The sequence below is a fragment of the Mustela erminea genome, chromosome 17, assembly GCF_009829155.1.
Source record: "Mustela erminea isolate mMusErm1 chromosome 17, mMusErm1.Pri, whole genome shotgun sequence".
Lineage (NCBI taxonomy): Eukaryota > Metazoa > Chordata > Mammalia > Carnivora > Mustelidae > Mustela > Mustela erminea.
In genome coordinates this window covers 19,522,378-19,539,074 of record NC_045630.1, presented here as the reverse complement: position 1 = coordinate 19,539,074, position 16,697 = coordinate 19,522,378, and the positions used below count along the sequence as shown (strand labels likewise).

Sequence of the window (16,697 nt, the reverse complement as noted above, 5' to 3'; positions counted from 1 at the left end):
AAGAAATTTAACTTAGAGCACAAGGGCCAACTTCTACATTTAAGAAAGGTTTACAGGATCTTTAATGTCTAGATATGGCTTTGCTTCTAGGGTTTTGGCCAGAACACCGCCACCAGGCAGTGGGCTGCGCGGCACTGAGTTTATCTGCGTTGGAAGGATGACTCAGAGCTATCGGGATTTGAATATACGGCTCCGGTTAGTCTAGCTCTGTGCTCCGGACAGGGAGACGACTAAGCCATCTCCTCCCAGCCAGATGAGTTTCCATTTCAAGTCGGGCAGTCCAGGGGGAAGTGAAGCAGGGAGTAACGCGATCTCAGCGAGCACTGGTTAGTGTGCAGTTAATGAGGTAGGCCAGATCCGGGGCTAGACATCAGCACAAACTACCTTGCTCGGAGAAGGGCTAAGAGGGGGCTGGTTCTCAAATCCCATGACTCCGAAAGCCCACCAATTCATATAGTCAAACAGAGTTTCTGAACACTCGCTGCGTCCCAGCCGCCGTGTCAGGCATTAGGGCTGGAACAGTGACAAAACCGACCCAGTTCCTGCCGGCAAGAGGCTTGCAGGCCAGCAGGGAGACGGGCTGAGTACCCGGCAGAGCCCACAATGAGGCAGGCAGGAAGAGTAGGACTCAGGAGAGCAACCGTCAGGAAGACCGGAACAGATGCCCTTACAGGAAGGATTGACAGGTGTCAGGAAGATGCCTTTTCTTAGGACCCCCACCTCCACTGGACTTTCGCCCCTACTCCAAGTGTGCTCTGAGCTTGTGTCCGTATCTTGTCCCTCACTCACTTTCATTTGTGAGGCATCCTTTGGCTTTGCTTTCAGATATTTTATCTTAGTCAAGCTTCGAAATAATTCTCTGAGGTCAGTGGACTAATTACTATTACCCCCAATTTACAGAAAAAGAGACTATGGATAAGGATCTTACCCTCTAATTGCCCAGCTCTAATTGCCCTATGATTTTATAATAGTCTACTTCCCTGCCTCCCCAGTGAGATGCAACCTCTTCCTGATCAGAGACTCTGCACTTGGCCACTAAGCGGCACATCGCGAATGCTCAATTGATGATTTTTCAATTACCGATTTACCTTCTCTGAGAAGTTTTCTCTGATCGACCCTGCCCCTTACTCCCAAGTGGCCAGAAGAAACAGTTTTATGCCCGTGTGATGAAGGGACAGGTTTTAGAGTCTCTCCAGGTAGGGCAGGGTTCACACTCAAGCTCCGTGACCTACCCGCTGTGTAACTTACGACATGCCACTTACCTCTCTGAGTCTTGGCTATGTGCAAAACAAGGATGATAAAATCTACTTTGTAGAAAGGCTGTGAAGATAATATCTGGCCTATGTGCCCCTCTGCTGACCATTTACAACCTGCTATTTGTACCCTTATTTGACTACTTATTCTCATTGAGTGCCTCTAACCACCAGCCAGAGGGTGAATTCTTGAGAACAGGTTCTGGGTTCGTCGCCTTCATACTCCCAGAGGCCACTCCAATGCTTCACGAATATTGGACATTCAACAAACGTCTGGAGAAATAAAATCAACCCAAGCTACACTTCTACCTTCCTATGGTTCTGGAAGTCAGTGCTCACTTGGTGTTCAATAAATATTGCTGATGGCTCCATGCAACTTGGTCCACAGACGGGATGTGGAATTGCAGGCTTGGCCTCTGTCACTCTAGAAGACGTTTTGCTGAGAAGGAATATTCCAGGGCCTCTCACTGACCTCTCCGCCTGCACTCGGCATCCGCAGGGCGGCTTGTTAAAGGGACACACTGATGAGCACAAGTTCCACAATCTGGTTGTGTAGCCGTGAAACTACAGAGCTGGACGTTTGGTTTTCTCAGGCCCGAGCTGCTTCAGTTTGCCCTCGAGAACAAAAGTGCTGCCTTCTTGTCACTGTAGGCTACCAGCGACGGGGCCCAGCACCCCCACCAAGAGCTCACCTTCATCAGAAGTTCCCGGCTGGTCAAATGGTTATTATGGTCTGAGAAGATATCTGAAAGTTCTTCAAACATCAGCATCCGGTCCCTGGGAGAGAGATGAAGAAAATATTCATAAGGAGTCAGTGAAAGGCCCACATCTTTGGCTGTGCTGCCTTCCATTACCTGTGGCTACAGAGGAACTGGACTCATCTCAGGAGCAGAGAGGAAACCAACGACTTTTCATGCTGGCTGGCTTTGGTTTTGTTTGTTTTGTTTTTTAAAAGGTACACATGGTCACCTATGTGAAGGGGGGGGTGCTCCTAACCACAGATGTTATAATCATAAATAAAGAGAGTTAAATTGGGGCATCAAGTTGTTCAACTGGGACATGTTCTATTTAAAAAAAAAAAAAGTCTGTCTTAGCAATGCCCACACAGAGCCCCGTGGGTTCTGAGAAATCCTGCTGGCCAGCCCCCTCATCTAGGGATGAAGATGCCAGGGTCAGGGATTTGCTGACGTTTCCATCACTAAGCGCTGAGCACGGCAGGTGTAGAAGCCAAACTTTCTGAGTCACAGGCCAGTATTCTCAAATTGGAGACCGAGTAGTTGGAAGCAGAATGAGCTCTGGTCGGGGGACAGGGTTCAAATCCCATGTTCAAATCCCAAACACCAGGGCTCTTGGGCCCACTGCTTAATGGTCCTGAGCTTCCATTTTTCTTGCCTATACAAGGAACATATTAAGAGTCCCCTTGAGGGACCACCGTGAAGGTCAGCAGGATCATCTACTTAAAGCGCCTACTCTGCCCTGTCCCTTCTGGGGCTCCTGTCCCTCTCCACCGGCCTCAGGCTTTTCTCTCCAGCCTCCCAGGGTTGCTGAGTGGCGGACTCTGGAGGCAGAGAATTAGTGGGGCCAAATCATTCCAGAGGCAGCACGTCATGATCACGGGAAAGCCATTATTAACTTGTTTTACCATGAGGGTAATATTATTGTAATACAGAAAACCAGTAAAGCTATTTGTATTTTGGGAAAAATAATTTGGAACTTAATTATATGTGGGCCTAAATAAAGAGAATAAACAGACGTCTTCTCTCTGCACTGAAAGTGATTAGCATTAGGGAAAGTGATCACCAAATAAGGCATCCTAACCTGTCCCTGAATTTAGCAATGAAAACTATGGAAAACTGATATGAAAGCGTTTCCTCATGACCCCTGTGCAGCATCTCTGCTAAAGCATGAACCGACCAGCTAAGAAAAGAACCAGACACCCACATGGTACAGAATCAGACTCTGAGGTTTGTTTTGAGGTGGAATCATTTAAAAAGCCAGCTGGAAGAATGGGACTCATAGGGCGACCAAGAGATTAAGACACAACTCCATTAATTTTTTTTTCACTAGTGTTCTAACCTCAAACGAGCTGTGGAAGAAATCTTTGGCCGGCTAGGTGACTTTCCACGGTGTGCTACGTATGCCCCACCAAAGACAGAGAGGATCGCCTTACGCTGCCAAAAGAGGAGGCAGCCCCGAGCACAGCAGGCGGAGCCCCTGAGCAACCCCTGCTTTTTGTTTTTGATCCCATGACCAGGGAGCACCGCGGAGGGGAAGAAGGTCTGCGCTACTGAGGATGAGAACTCTGTATGCATCTGATTGCCCCCGAGTATGTTATGTCACCAAGGCCTATCATCTCGTGATTTCATATGGCCCCTCCCTTTCGTCAGATTTAGATGCAGGAAAACCAATCAACTAATCTCTCCTTCACATACAAGGTCAGCTGGGTTATTCAAGCTGATGAAGAGGAGGAAGATCAAAAAACTTGCATCAGACTGTGGAAAGCCTCTCTGCCCGGTTTTCTCCTGGTAGATAACGGTGTTGTCAGCACAGCGCGAGCTGTGGAGGCTCCCAGTGGCTGTAGCTTCTATGGCTCTGTAACACCAGGCATTACGATCAGCTACTTCAGTTTTTGTCTACTGACTCATCAAAGCCTTGTGTAATAAATAATTTGACTTCCCCCGAGTGTCCTTTCTTCTGATTGAGAATAGGAGTCCACTGGTCTGTATGAGTACTCTGCCGCTCGTTTCTCAGCATAAATTGAGGACATTCTGGTGTACCAATCTGAGTCTCTTGCAAGTTTGGATAGTGTTGGTCCCTTAGGTCTTAATCCGCTCTGAGTGAACCGATGAAACCGAATGCCGCGACCTTCTACTCCTAAGGACCGAAGCCACCAATCCCACAAGGGCAGGCCTGCCTGGGGGACCAGCTGGCGCCCCTCCTGGCTGAAACAGACTATACCACACACGTATAGACTATAAACAGTTTACACATTCTTCCCTGATACAGCCTGACTTCTTGATTAGCTCAACCCCAGCAGACCTGCTGAATGTAAGTGGCCTCGTTAGTAACCATGACACCTTCCCCAGGTTCTAAATCTGTACTGACAGGAAACCAGAGCTGCCTCCTCATTCACCCTTCCCTCCGCTACAAAAAGCTCTCCGGTCTACAAGGGAAGCTCTGGAAATAGGGGAAGGAAGAGAATAAAATAATAAGGACAAGAAGTTGTTAATTGTTTCAAAGTTTCCACCAAGAAATAGGAAAAACACCATAAAATGAAAACAATATAAAAAAGAAACAATACAAAATGAAAACCAATATAAAATGTGGCCAGTTGATAACTTTGGTCAGGTGCCTAGGAAGGAACACTTGGGGGGTTTTTAATATCACTCAGGTAGCTTCTAGCATGCTGAGACAGAAGGGAACAGAATTGATTCTTGCCAAACGGCAAGAACTAATGTCCCATCTACGCACACGTTCTGACACAGCTCAGGGTTTTGGAATGTGGCCGAGAAATAACCAGAAGTAACAGCAAACTACTACAACCTCATCATTCCACAGACTTACCCCTCGGAATCTGGACCATAAGCACATCCTTAAAATCCTCCCCGAAGCCAATAACCTCCGCTCGAGCACATTTTGCCTGATGTGCCTTGACTCCTGCAGTGGCCCCGCCTAAAACTTACTAATGATTCCGTGTAACACGTGCTCTGCCTGGGACACACAGAGGCTTTCAAATGTTTCTCTAGTTACATAATATGAGCTTTGACGGTGAGGACCCGTACCCTTGATACAGCGACCAGTCACCCCAGCCAAAGAAAGCAGAGCAGGACACTTGGGAACTTACTTGGGGACGGCGGCCCAGGTCTTTTTTAACCTATAGATGGAATTGGACTGCAGTGCAGAAATGATGGCCCTCAAGGAGGAAAAATTCTTCAGGATCCTACATTCCTGTGCGGAGAGTGATTAGAACATAAAAGGCATTTAAATATCACTAATACAGTGAGTTGGTGGTTTCCTGTTTTAGAGGTATCACAGCTGCTATGAATTCTTACCACTAAATAGGCAGCTGTATAAATACTGAACATCAAAAAGTGGCTCCTTACTCCCACCCCAGTCACCGAAACACTTTATAGGTTTTGGCAGCATGCGCTTGTTTTTCTCCCTTTAATATATTTTTCGCGTTGTTGTTACAGTTTTATGGTTTCCAGCTTTCCCAGTAAAAACAACGAATGGAGGGAAGGCTGCAGGGCTGTGCTCGGGAACACAAGCTTGCTTCTGCGGAAAGCACACAGATGCCCTGAAAACACATGTGGAAGATCACGATCTCCTTCAGACGCACCAAAGGGAGCTGGGCAGCAGCCTCCGTGAGCTCAGATGGTATTAAACATCTCACGGCCAAACCCTGCCCAGAGAAGTGTATACAACTTGGCAATAAAAATTCACCACCAGTTGAACTTTGGCTTTTATGCTCCTTTGCCAAGTGGGAATATTTTTATACACATTCATTTGGTTTCAAATTGGCTTGGGCCGTGATCATAAACATTCAGAAACACCTTGGTTCCTTCGGTGTTTCCAAAATAACTTGGGCTTTCGAAATGAAATTCGCCTTGGCAGCATTTGAAATCAAAACAGAAAGAGAACAGGAACTATTCTGGATGGCATTTTCTGGGTAAGGAGAGAGGCTCTGTGATCCTGAAACCCAAGCTACTGCACGGAGTCTGCATCTGTGGCCTCGGCAGTGGGTGACCAGCAGGGACCGCAGAACCGTAAGGGAGAGAGTCCCAGTCTTGGCAACACGGGGAGAGTGGGCTATGCCCTACGTCAAGGGAGATGCTTCCATGTAGAGGCACTGGGGTGTGTAATCTACCCACGGAGCACCCTGTGCGAGCCCGGGTTTGGCTCTGTGCAGAGCGTCGGAAGCAAAAGACCCCAGGGTGGTTGGACATAAAGGCACATTGCTTCGAAGGTCATTTCATGAAGTCATGCTAATCCTGAATAAGAAGGGAAATCAGCCTTCTCCGACTTAGCTTGCCAAATCTGGCTACTTAAAACTATGCCAAACAAACAGACCAACCTCCAAACATTTTTTTTCTTAGAGTCAGTGCCAAAGTATTTTACAAAAGTCATGCCCACTCTTTTTAAATGTCTCAATGCCCTCCCCTTATGTGAAAAGAAAGTGTGAGCGAGCGAGCGAGAGGGAGAGAAAGCCCTCTGAAATACGGTCAGTCTGGAAACCCAAGCCCACGAGAGCACGGTTCAACAAAGGTTCAGAATCCAAAAGTCATGTTCCAAAAGTCAAGAAACTTGCAATAAATAAAGGAACTCGGGCACAGATACTTCATGCAAATTGCAATGGACATATGGAACACATTATCCAGAAAGAGGCTTCAGTTATGGGTTTAGAGAAGTACAAGAGACATTTGGCCCCATTTCTAGAAAGGGAGGTATCTTCCAGGAGATGCAAAAGTAAAACACAAACACAGCAGCCAAGCCAGTCCAAGAAAATATGATCACATTAGGTCACAAATACTTTCTGTATAAAATTATTATCGTTTTTCCAATATCCTCTCGATAGAAATTAACTGTGATTAATGCAGGAAAAGTAAAATAAATCTTGGCAGGAAACCACTTAAGAGTTTCATTATTTTATTAAATTACTCCACACAATTTCAAGGGACACAACATGCTCAGTATTAAGAAACTACATTGCCAAGAGCAAGGACCCCTGACTTCTAAGCATGTGCTATGGGATTTGGAAGAGACCTCAAATTGTTCAACTTGTATTTCTTATTATCACATAAATGCACAGTTTATATTTAATTTGGACCAAAAGTCATTGTTTGAGCCACACTGTCAAACACACAGATGCTGTATTCTCACTATAGATTTTCTAAGCAGTTGAATGGATTAAAGGATATAGCATTTATGGCAAAAAATATATATTTTCTTATCATCTTAAGAAGACAGAAATTCCATGCTCTGCTCCACTCTATCAGAACTTCTTCTTTAGCTCTTGAGAAATAGCTCAATTCAGAATAGGAGAAACCGACGTTGTAAGATACTGTTTTCCTTCCTTTTTCATATACTAAAACATCTGTGGTAACAGACCACCTAAAAATTCAAAATGAGGCAAATTCCATAGCACAATCAGGGCCCTGCTCTTTGATCAAAGATAACAAAAGAGAATGTTAAAGAGAAGGGGAGAGGGAGAGACAGAGAGGAGAGAGTGTGTGTGAAAATTTAAGCATTATGCCCTAAACATGAAGGCTTAATGAAAGAAATACATATTAGCATAGAAAGCAAAATGGGTTTTGGTGGAGGGTTGACCCATATAACCCAGAACACTAATAAGATATTTACATAATACTTGTGTTTCAAAGTCGTTGTTAATTGCATAGCTCTTGCTGATGTAACTTCTGCCTACCAAAAAAAACAAAAAACAAAAACAACACCACTTGCCCAATCTTCAAATACCAAAAACTCTATCTAGTATTCGAAGCTAAGTCCAAACGTCACCCTATCTGTGAAGCCTTCCTTGATCCCTCCAGCCAGAAGCGAGTTCTCCCTCCTCCACAACCATAGCTTATCTCACAGGGCCCCATTCCTCTTCTGCCTCGCCTGAGATCATTCCAGGCTATCTTAGCTTCCTTGTTTGACTACGGGCTCCTGTAAGACCACATTAATTGTGCTTATCCTAATGATGTCCTCAAAGTACATAAAACTGTAGCTCACGTGCACTTAAGAGCTCATGAAATACCTGGTGACCAAGGGAATACCGTTCACCTCTTCCGGATCATGAAGATACTGATAAGCGAAGGTCATAGGCATACAAGCAGCTGACCCAAGAGACCAGACTGACACTCAGCAGAATGTAACTCAGGCCTAAATAAACTCTGTCCGTCCAACTTCAGACAGAAGGCCCTCCTGAAAAGTCCCAGATTAATGTGAAATCTGTACATCTCAGTCCTTTGGAAAAGAGATTCAGGATTCTGAGAACACGCCAGCTCTTTCTATCGGTAGAAGATGTCATGCTTCAGGGTTCTGGAAGGATGCTTTAGGTAGGTAATCGTTCTGCACTGAAGAGTAGTCTGTCTGGGGCGCCTGGGTGGCTCAGTGGGTTAAAGCCTCTGCCTTCGGCTCAGGTCATGATCCCAGGGTGCTGGTATCGAGCCCTACATCGGGCTCTCTGCTCCATGGAGAGCCTGCTTCCTCCTCCCTCTCTGTCTACTTGTGATCTCTGTCTGTCAAATAAATAAATAAAATCTTTAAAAAAAAAAAAAAAGAGTAGTCTGTCTGACACTTACTTAGACTCTCAAGTTCTATTTACTGAACATGGGCAGAACTGACAGCTGGTGAAAATAAGGGGAAAAGCAGATGGTAGTCTTACCCTGGAGACACAGCAATGAGCAGTCCCCTGAGAAGAAGGAAGTATGCAAGGGACCAATTTTCTTTAAAGAGGAAAAATAAGCTCCTAAGTTAAGAAAGGCAATTTTTCTCCTTACTTTGGAGGAACAGTAACAGCAACAAAAACCCAAGAGTCCCTCGCAAATGGTCATTTGGCTGCCTTGCAATCAGATGCGTAGACCCCTTTCAACACAGAGATGGCGTAGTCTCCGACATCTACTAAATACAAAGAATATTTTTAAAAAGACAATTACGTGAGCAATGTTAATCCACTTCTCGATGACTTTGGCTCGCTGCTGAGTTTTGAGTTCTTTGCCCCCCAGGACGGTGCTGGCAACGCACTTGGTGAGCGTGTTAAACTGAGAGATGGTAGCGCGGATCGTAGGAGCCAAATGTTTGTTTTCCTTCTTATCCCGTCGAGACCAGATGCAGCCCAGGCAGTGGTGAGGCACTACTTTCTTGAACAGTTGCTAGAACAAAAGAGAAACTGATTTTAAGGACCACACAGACATTTCATTTGGCAAAGCACATCATCTGGGTCATCAGTGAATTGGACAAACCACCTTTTCCCATTTGACTTGCCTCGTTGTGTCCACTTCAATGGACAAAAGTAAATAATTAATACGTTAACTGGACATGTTCCTTCTAAATCTGCTCAACTGCACAAACGGAACACGATGATCGAACGAGAGTTTTAAATGACGGGCCACATTTTGACTTCTCTATTTCAAAAGACAGGTACAAATCTATACTAGCGGTGGAGAGGGTTTTGACCTCACAATCCTATCAAGGGTATGTTCTGGGCACTCACAATCATGAACAGGGCACAATGCATATGGACGCCCAGTGACTACGTGACAAGTGATCCAAAGAAGGACAGGCATTATCAACAATGCGTTCTACAGGATTTCTAAAATGAAGAATGTACACATGTGAAAGGAAATACCATTCAACGTCACAGAGTAAAAGGAAGAAAGGAAGTGACAGCCTGGTTTCTAGGTCTTTGCCTAAAAGTCATCACCAATGAGGTTTCCTAACTTTCTCTGATGCTGTCAATTGTGGAACAAAATCAAAGCAAATTCGTTGGCCAAATCAGATTCTTATCTGTATGACAATTAGATACAAGGGTTTGTATGAAAGAGAGAACACCAGGATTTACTCTACATAGACTCTCAGATTTGTTTCTGACAGTTTATTTGCATGCTCCCTACGCAGAAACTCCGTCACATTTTCTTTCCCTACACAGAAACTCCATCACTGCTTTCTTCAAAGTGCTAAGTGCCAAAGAGCTAAAACCATCATGATAATTTGTAACAGCCCTCTTTTCTTCAACTGATACTTACCAGCTAACATTGCACTAAGACATGTGACCGATGTCATCAACTATGAACGTCTAACAAACATATTCAAACTTCAAAGGTACGGGAACCACACACAGACATGAACTGCCAGACAGAGCCACATGTGGATTCAGCAAACTTATTTTCTCCTAATTTATACTTAGGCCGCTTTACCATCCTTCAGATAAACAGTTCAGATCTTGAAATATTTATGAGTCTGGAGGGAGAGAAATACCCATGGAACAGGGTAGATTTTGTTTCACGAGAATTAGAATTCTTATTTCCCTCTGTGTATCGAGTACCAAGGAGAAAACACCTTCACCCAGAATTGCAAGTAGAGCTCGGGCCTGAATTATTCAGATGATCGATTCAAGTCACATCTTCACTCTGCATTTACAGGCATGGCCTCTCTCAAGGATCACAAAAGACTTAAATCACATTACCCCACTGGCCTCCCCAGGCCACCAGAACTGTCTGTCAGTCCCCACATTTTAAGCAGAAGCCCGTCTGGGGCACTAAGAGAACACATACTGCATCCATATAGGTCAGCTGCTCTGCCACGAGATCTTCTGGGAAGCTCGTGAATTCTGCAGGCCCTCCAACTTCCAGTTCCTCTTCCTCCTCCAGGCTGAAGAAGATGGTGCTGGGAAACCCATCTGTTCACAGATGGGAAGAAGAAAAAATTAGTATTTTGGTGCCACTGTTTATGACCTTGTTAGTACAGTCAAACTGCATTTCCTGCATTTAGAAAAAAGAGGGCTCATTCTTCAGAAAACCCACAGGGAGAGCTGCTAAGCACAGTGAATCCGAGTGAAATGGAGGTCTGCTTACTCTCCGTTTGTAGATTCTTTATTAAGTTCAGAGGCCTCATGTTATGCCTTTGATAAACCAGATTCTTAGGCCCAGGACATAGCCAGATTAGGCAAAGTCTAGAGAAGCAAAGTTGGGCTACATTCTGGGGGTTTCTCTCATCTTGGGCTCTCTCATACCCTCCCCTCAGCTTAAGGACCCATCAAGCCACTTCCTAAGTCCCAACTGTGCCATTCATAATTACTGGCCATTTATAACCAGAAGCCTGGAAGGACGGGGCATGAAAGCAGGCCAGGCTATGGGAAGTAGAACGGGCCGTGCCGATGTCAGAAATGCTGATGAAGTCCCCAGAATTCTAAGAAAGTTGTTAGAATTCTCAAGATGTTTGGAGCAGCTTTCACTCTCCTACCTAAAGTTAAGGATGTGTGAAGTAGAATAGCCTGAAACTAAATTCACCTGAGCCCTATGACCAATAAGATGCACAATTAGCCAATTACACAGGACATAGACTGAAGAACTGAGAAAAAAAAAATCACTATAATAACTGCTTGGATTCCAAACCAAAAGCTGAAGGACTCAGCCCACGGACTAGGAACTCCAGGCTCCATTCTGAAAGACTGTGGAAATGGATGACGTTGAACCTGAACCCCAGCTTCCCTTCCTTGGAACCTTTCCCAATTCCCGGGTTGTTTTCCAACCTCATCCCCTACCTCATCCCCTTCACACTCCTTGTTCTCCTGTCAAATCTGTTCGCCAAAAAAAGAAAGAAAGAAAAGAAAAGAAAAGAAAAGAAAAGCAAAAAACCTAGCTGCATTCAGTTATATCTTGGCAGAAATGTAAATCAGTGTGTTACTACTCCCCTAGGATGTTTACATTTTAAGCTTTTTCTCTTTTTCTTTATAGAGTAAGACTTTGACGTATCTTGGGTCAAGCCGGGATGGCCTTTTCTTCTTGGTTTTCCAGGGGGAAAGGGGTGCTGACAGTGACCGTACATCATCCCCATCAGAACACCACAGGGGTGCTTGCCAACTCCAGCGTCAGGCATGGGATTTAAGGATGCCCCCACACACAGTCCTCTCCCCACCATGGCTGAGCTAAAGGTATTGATGCCAGTGGGCTTGGGTTATGACTGGAGAAGGCAGGAGGGAGTCGCTGCCTGCCTCTGGATTCTAAAGCACAAGCAGGCACAAGCTAAAGGAGCTAAAACCCTATGACTTCACCACTCTGCCTCCACACAGCTCTGGGGGTACTCTCCGATTCAGCGGTGGAAGAAATCTGAAATCCCAAAGATTCACAATGGGCCGCCCATCCCTCTTGCTAGCTGCTGTCTGCTCTGTCCCAGTGGCTCTGGAATGCAGAGGCTTGACCCACTTCAGCCCAAGAGGATGTGTGGTAAGGTCAGATCCTCTCATCCACCCAACGAACGCTCCCAGTGACCTATATGTGTCCGGGATGTGCCTGTGGGTGAAGATTATGTTGTCCTTTCTCTCTGGGCCCGAGGCCACGCCTTCACTGTTTCTGCTTTTGGCTCTCTTCCAGAGGTAAGGAAGTAAAAACTCGGAGCACAATTTTACTACTTGGAAAACAAGGTAGGCGAACTTTTGCTTCACCAGCGTGAAACTGGGCAAAATGTGCCCCAAAGAACCAAGCTCCTGAAACCCCTTTTCACAAACGACCCCTGGACTTAATAAACAAAGTTTAGAGCTTTCTTGATTAAAATTTTCCAAACTCAGGAAAAACTCATTTGTGAGCATTGCCTGAAAGCCTCTCCAAAGTCAGGCACTTCCCTCTCCCCTGTCTCAGCCAAACGCGCTCTGCCTTCCAGTCGCTGGGTCGGAAACAATGAACGACTGGTCCCACCGGTTCCCCAATTAGGCCCGGAGCCAGGGGCAGCCCCAGTGGGGAGAGCTCGGCTCTCTCACAGCATTTTCCACTCCGGCTCAAAGACAGGCAGGGAGGCCCTGAAGGGAGCGGAGGTCCGGCAGCTGGAGGAGTGCCCCTGGTATTCCAACATTCCCGGCAGATGAAGTCATCTGAGATACAGAGTACTTGGCAGTCGGCTTCTCATGATGTGATTGCGTTTTCCCCCTGCTCGGATCCCCCAAACGAGAAACAATTCCACAGGTACTGCTGGGAATGGAAGGTTATTTTCTTTGGCACCGATGCAGCTTCCCTTATCGGTCGTGAGGAACCGCTTCCTTTCCCTCACGGAGGAAATCGGGTGTCACTTCAGGGAAATGCCTGTCAAAAGCTCCAAGTGGGTCAGCTGCCATGGCAACCAACACCCAGCAGGCCAGCGAGGGGAATAAATCGTCAGGCTGAAAGCCTGTCCTAACCTCGCTCTGACTTTCTTCAAAGATAATGTCAAGCGGCCCACGACCCGCAGTGGTGGCCCTTCCTTTGTCCTTGGAACCAGGCAGTCAGTTCCTCCAATAGGAAAAAACAGCCACAGAAACTTCCTCTGAGGAGGCCATCAGCGATGCTCAGTGACGGCGATGTCTTCCAGCTTGACAAAGAAACACCTTTTCGGGCCTTTTTGAGCTCTTCTGAGGGCAGGAGCACAACCAGATTTCATTCTTTGCCTGCTGAATGGGGGTGGCTGTGAGGGGTTTCCATTAATTAGCTGGGGAGCCAGGAGGCAGAGAATAAAAAGCAAAATCAAGTTCAGCGTGGGACATGTTGACAAGAGAAGGTAAAAGATCCTCTTTATGGTATTAGGAGAAACCCAAGGAAATCACTTTGCTTCTCAGAGCCAGCTTCCTCTTCTATAAAAGGAGAGCACCAGACTAGGTGGTCTTGAAAATCTCCTTCTTGGCTCTAAAAGTCTGAGGCTCTGTAATTAGCACTTTGGTAAACTTTAGAATTTTTACCCACCGCCAATTCCCCAGCAACTCGTCTCTCTGAGACAAACTGAGGTCATTCATCAAGTACAGGGAAAACAGCGTGGGGTGCCTGGGTGGCTCAGTTCATTAAACCTCCGACTCTTGGTTTTGGCTCAGGTCGTGATCTCAGGGTCATGAAATTGAGTCCCACATCAGGCTATGCGCTCAGTGAGGAGTCTGCTTGAGAGTCTCTCTCCCTCTCCCCCTTCCTCCTGCATTCTCTCTCTCCCTCTCTTTTTCTCTCAAACAACTAAATAAAGCCTCAAAAAAAAAAAAAAAAAAGGATAAAGAGAACCTATCTTCAACACGGAGGCTGCAGAATCAGAATCTAGCTTGGTTCTCTGGAACCAAGCAAGTACTCACTGTCAGTTTCCACTTCTTGCTTCTGAAACTGTTCAAGAAGATTTTGTGCTCTTCTCTCTGGATCAGAGCCGGGCATCATCCGTTTGAGATAATCCAGCAGTTTCTGTAAGCAAGGGAAGTGAGGGGGCTCCCGGAAGTCCTCTGCGCACTGGTCAAGCCAGGCCCTCAGGATGGAGGCGATGGCACTGAGAAAGAGAAAGGGACAGTCACTTCACCCACCTTTGGGCTATGGGGACTCCAAACAGGGCCTGGATACTGTGGCCTCACCCAGAAACACCCCATGGGACTTGGGGTCAACAGAGAATTCATTGGCAATGTCAATGAAGTTAAAGCACTGACAAAAAAGCCGGTTCCATTTTTATTGTTTTAAGTGGCCCGGTAAGTTCCAAAAAGACAAAGGACCATCAAATTATCAACTTTGGAAAACACTGCACTGGGTGGGGGTGGGGGGACATGTGGAAGAAGATTTAGTGAGTCCTGAAGGGACTTCAAAGCAATCTGTGAGAGTGAGATTATGTGTTTCCAATTCTGGATTCACTCAAGTCAGTGACCACAAAATCAACCGGACTAACATTTTAGGAAATCACTGAGTGACAATGGGCCTGAAATCTGTCTACTGACAGGAAGTGCCTACGTTGGGAAAAGATAAAAGCAACTTATTTAATTTTACAACGATTCCCAGGATGTCAGTCTAAGTGCCAAAAAAACATCCTCCTCAAATTATCTTTTTGCTTCTCGAATTACAAGAGGAGACTATAGGAGAAACAGTCCCTATTGGGGGGGGGGGGTGGTCTCCAAAAGGTAAGGGAGAAGATGTGGAGATGCACAGACCCCATGAAGGTGATTCCCTCTGATGGCTCATTGGGGTCTGTGTCAGGTGAGACAAGGGCCGGGGCACGACGAGCCAGGGCCATCCCCCCCACCCCCGCCCCGCCGCGCTACCAACAACATGGGTATGCTGTCTTTACGTGAGGGGCAGCCCCTCATCCAGGGGAACAGACCAACAGCTGACTGGCAAAAAGGATAAAAGTCTTGAGTGCTGTGACTCTACGTTTCATCTTTAAAGAGGACGTGCTGGGCTGCATAAGACACAAACACAGTACTTTGCCTCTGTGCTGACTAGCCGCCCCCACTGCTAAGGTGAATGCACTGACAATGGCTGCAGGTGACAGGGGCTAGAAATTAATCCAGGTGTTGCTGACAGTGACAGGACACCTCCTTTTAGCTGAAGACCCTATGTTGGCACCTTTCTAAATGATCACTTAAGCATACTTCAAACAAACTGTTTACTTAGTTAACAAACTATAAAGAGACCACGAGGTGATATTATCCAAGTATGTGGGCCTGCAGGTCGGGTTTTTGCGGGCGTGTCTAAGTTCCACAAGTCCCAGTTTCCCACCATAGAGTTCGACAACCATCCAGGCATATGTACAGCTAAAGCCAATTCAATGCACCACTTCTGGAAGTCGAGTGCCAACAGAAGAAAAATAAATTTACTAACTGTCTTCACTGCTATGGATAGTGTCACTTTACTAATGAGGACATGAAGGTGTCTGGAAGCGTAATAGTCACATGTGTACATTGGAAGCAGGGGACATAAAGCCATCAAATAAATGCTGGAATTTAAAGCCACAGAAATGATTAAAATACGCTCTTAATCTTTAGTCCAGATTAAATAAGAAGCCAAACAAAAGTTTCCCTCCCTTCCAAAAAGTTCGAAGAAATTAGTATGGGCTCTGGGATTAAAGGAAAACCCAAGTAAATGAAAACCACTTCTAGTCAGTGGACCTGTGATCCCTGGTTCGCCTGTTGCTTTATCTGTTACGTATCCACGCTTGTGTCCCCTCGCCATTCACCCAGTGAAACCCTCATCACCCTCCCCCCCAAAATTGATGGACTTCTACTTTCTGAGAGCCCACACAAAGCATTCATTATTTCTCTTCACAAAGGATGAGTATCATGAATTAAAGAAGACAACCAAGTGGCATTCTAATCATTTTTATAAGGAAGGAGACATTTTTCTATGAATTCCTTCTCTTCCTGGCTGGCAAGCACCGAGCCCGGAACCGGGGTAGGCACGCAGCTGCGCACAGCCGGGAGGGCAGGAAAACCTGATCTCTACCTCCATCACATTGATTCTCACAGACACTTCTGTCCTGCTCAAAAGAAGGGTGAATTGATTTCATGAGAAGAACTACTCATTTAATATTTAATACTTCAGGGAGAAGATACTCTTCCAATGATACCGATGGAAGAACAGTCATGGAGGGAAGATAATTCGTATCAATCAATAAAACTAAAAAAGAGCCTCCACCTGACAAGACCGGCGACGCAATGACCCTAGTGACTCCTCGGTTTCTTAACTTAAAAGAAAACCAAGGCAGAAGTCCAGAAGCACAAGTAACAGTCAGACAGGAAAAGATATCAATTCATTGCTTTCTTGGCCTCCCATAATTATTAGTTTTAAAATCACAAAGCTGATTCTTTATTGCAAAAAAGTAAATATTGCAAATATATATAAACTAAAACAGCAAAATACCTACATCCTCTTCATTCTAATCCCATTTCCAGGACTATCTATTAACAGTTTGGAGTATATCCTTCTAGACTTTTCTTTTCTTTCTTTCTTTTTTTTTTTAAGATTT

The 16,697-nt window shown here is 45.6% G+C and overlaps 1 protein-coding gene across 5 annotated transcripts in view; it reads right to left on the bottom strand.

Annotated features, from left to right (window-relative positions):
- The window catches only part of RGL1 (ral guanine nucleotide dissociation stimulator like 1), a 223,102-nt gene that overhangs the window by 29,937 nt on the left and 176,468 nt on the right, over positions 1-16,697 (bottom strand). For all 5 annotated transcript variants that reach the window (XM_032319041.1, XM_032319044.1, XM_032319042.1 and 2 more), the window contains 5 exons: positions 14,053-14,237; positions 10,529-10,653; positions 8,912-9,127; positions 5,098-5,201; positions 1,946-2,030 (listed from right to left, as the gene is read on the bottom strand). In XM_032319041.1, coding sequence (XP_032174932.1) covers positions 1,946-2,030; positions 5,098-5,201; positions 8,912-9,127; positions 10,529-10,653; positions 14,053-14,237 — 715 coding nt within the window. The remainder of the gene's footprint in view (positions 1-1,945; positions 2,031-5,097; positions 5,202-8,911; positions 9,128-10,528; positions 10,654-14,052; positions 14,238-16,697) is intronic.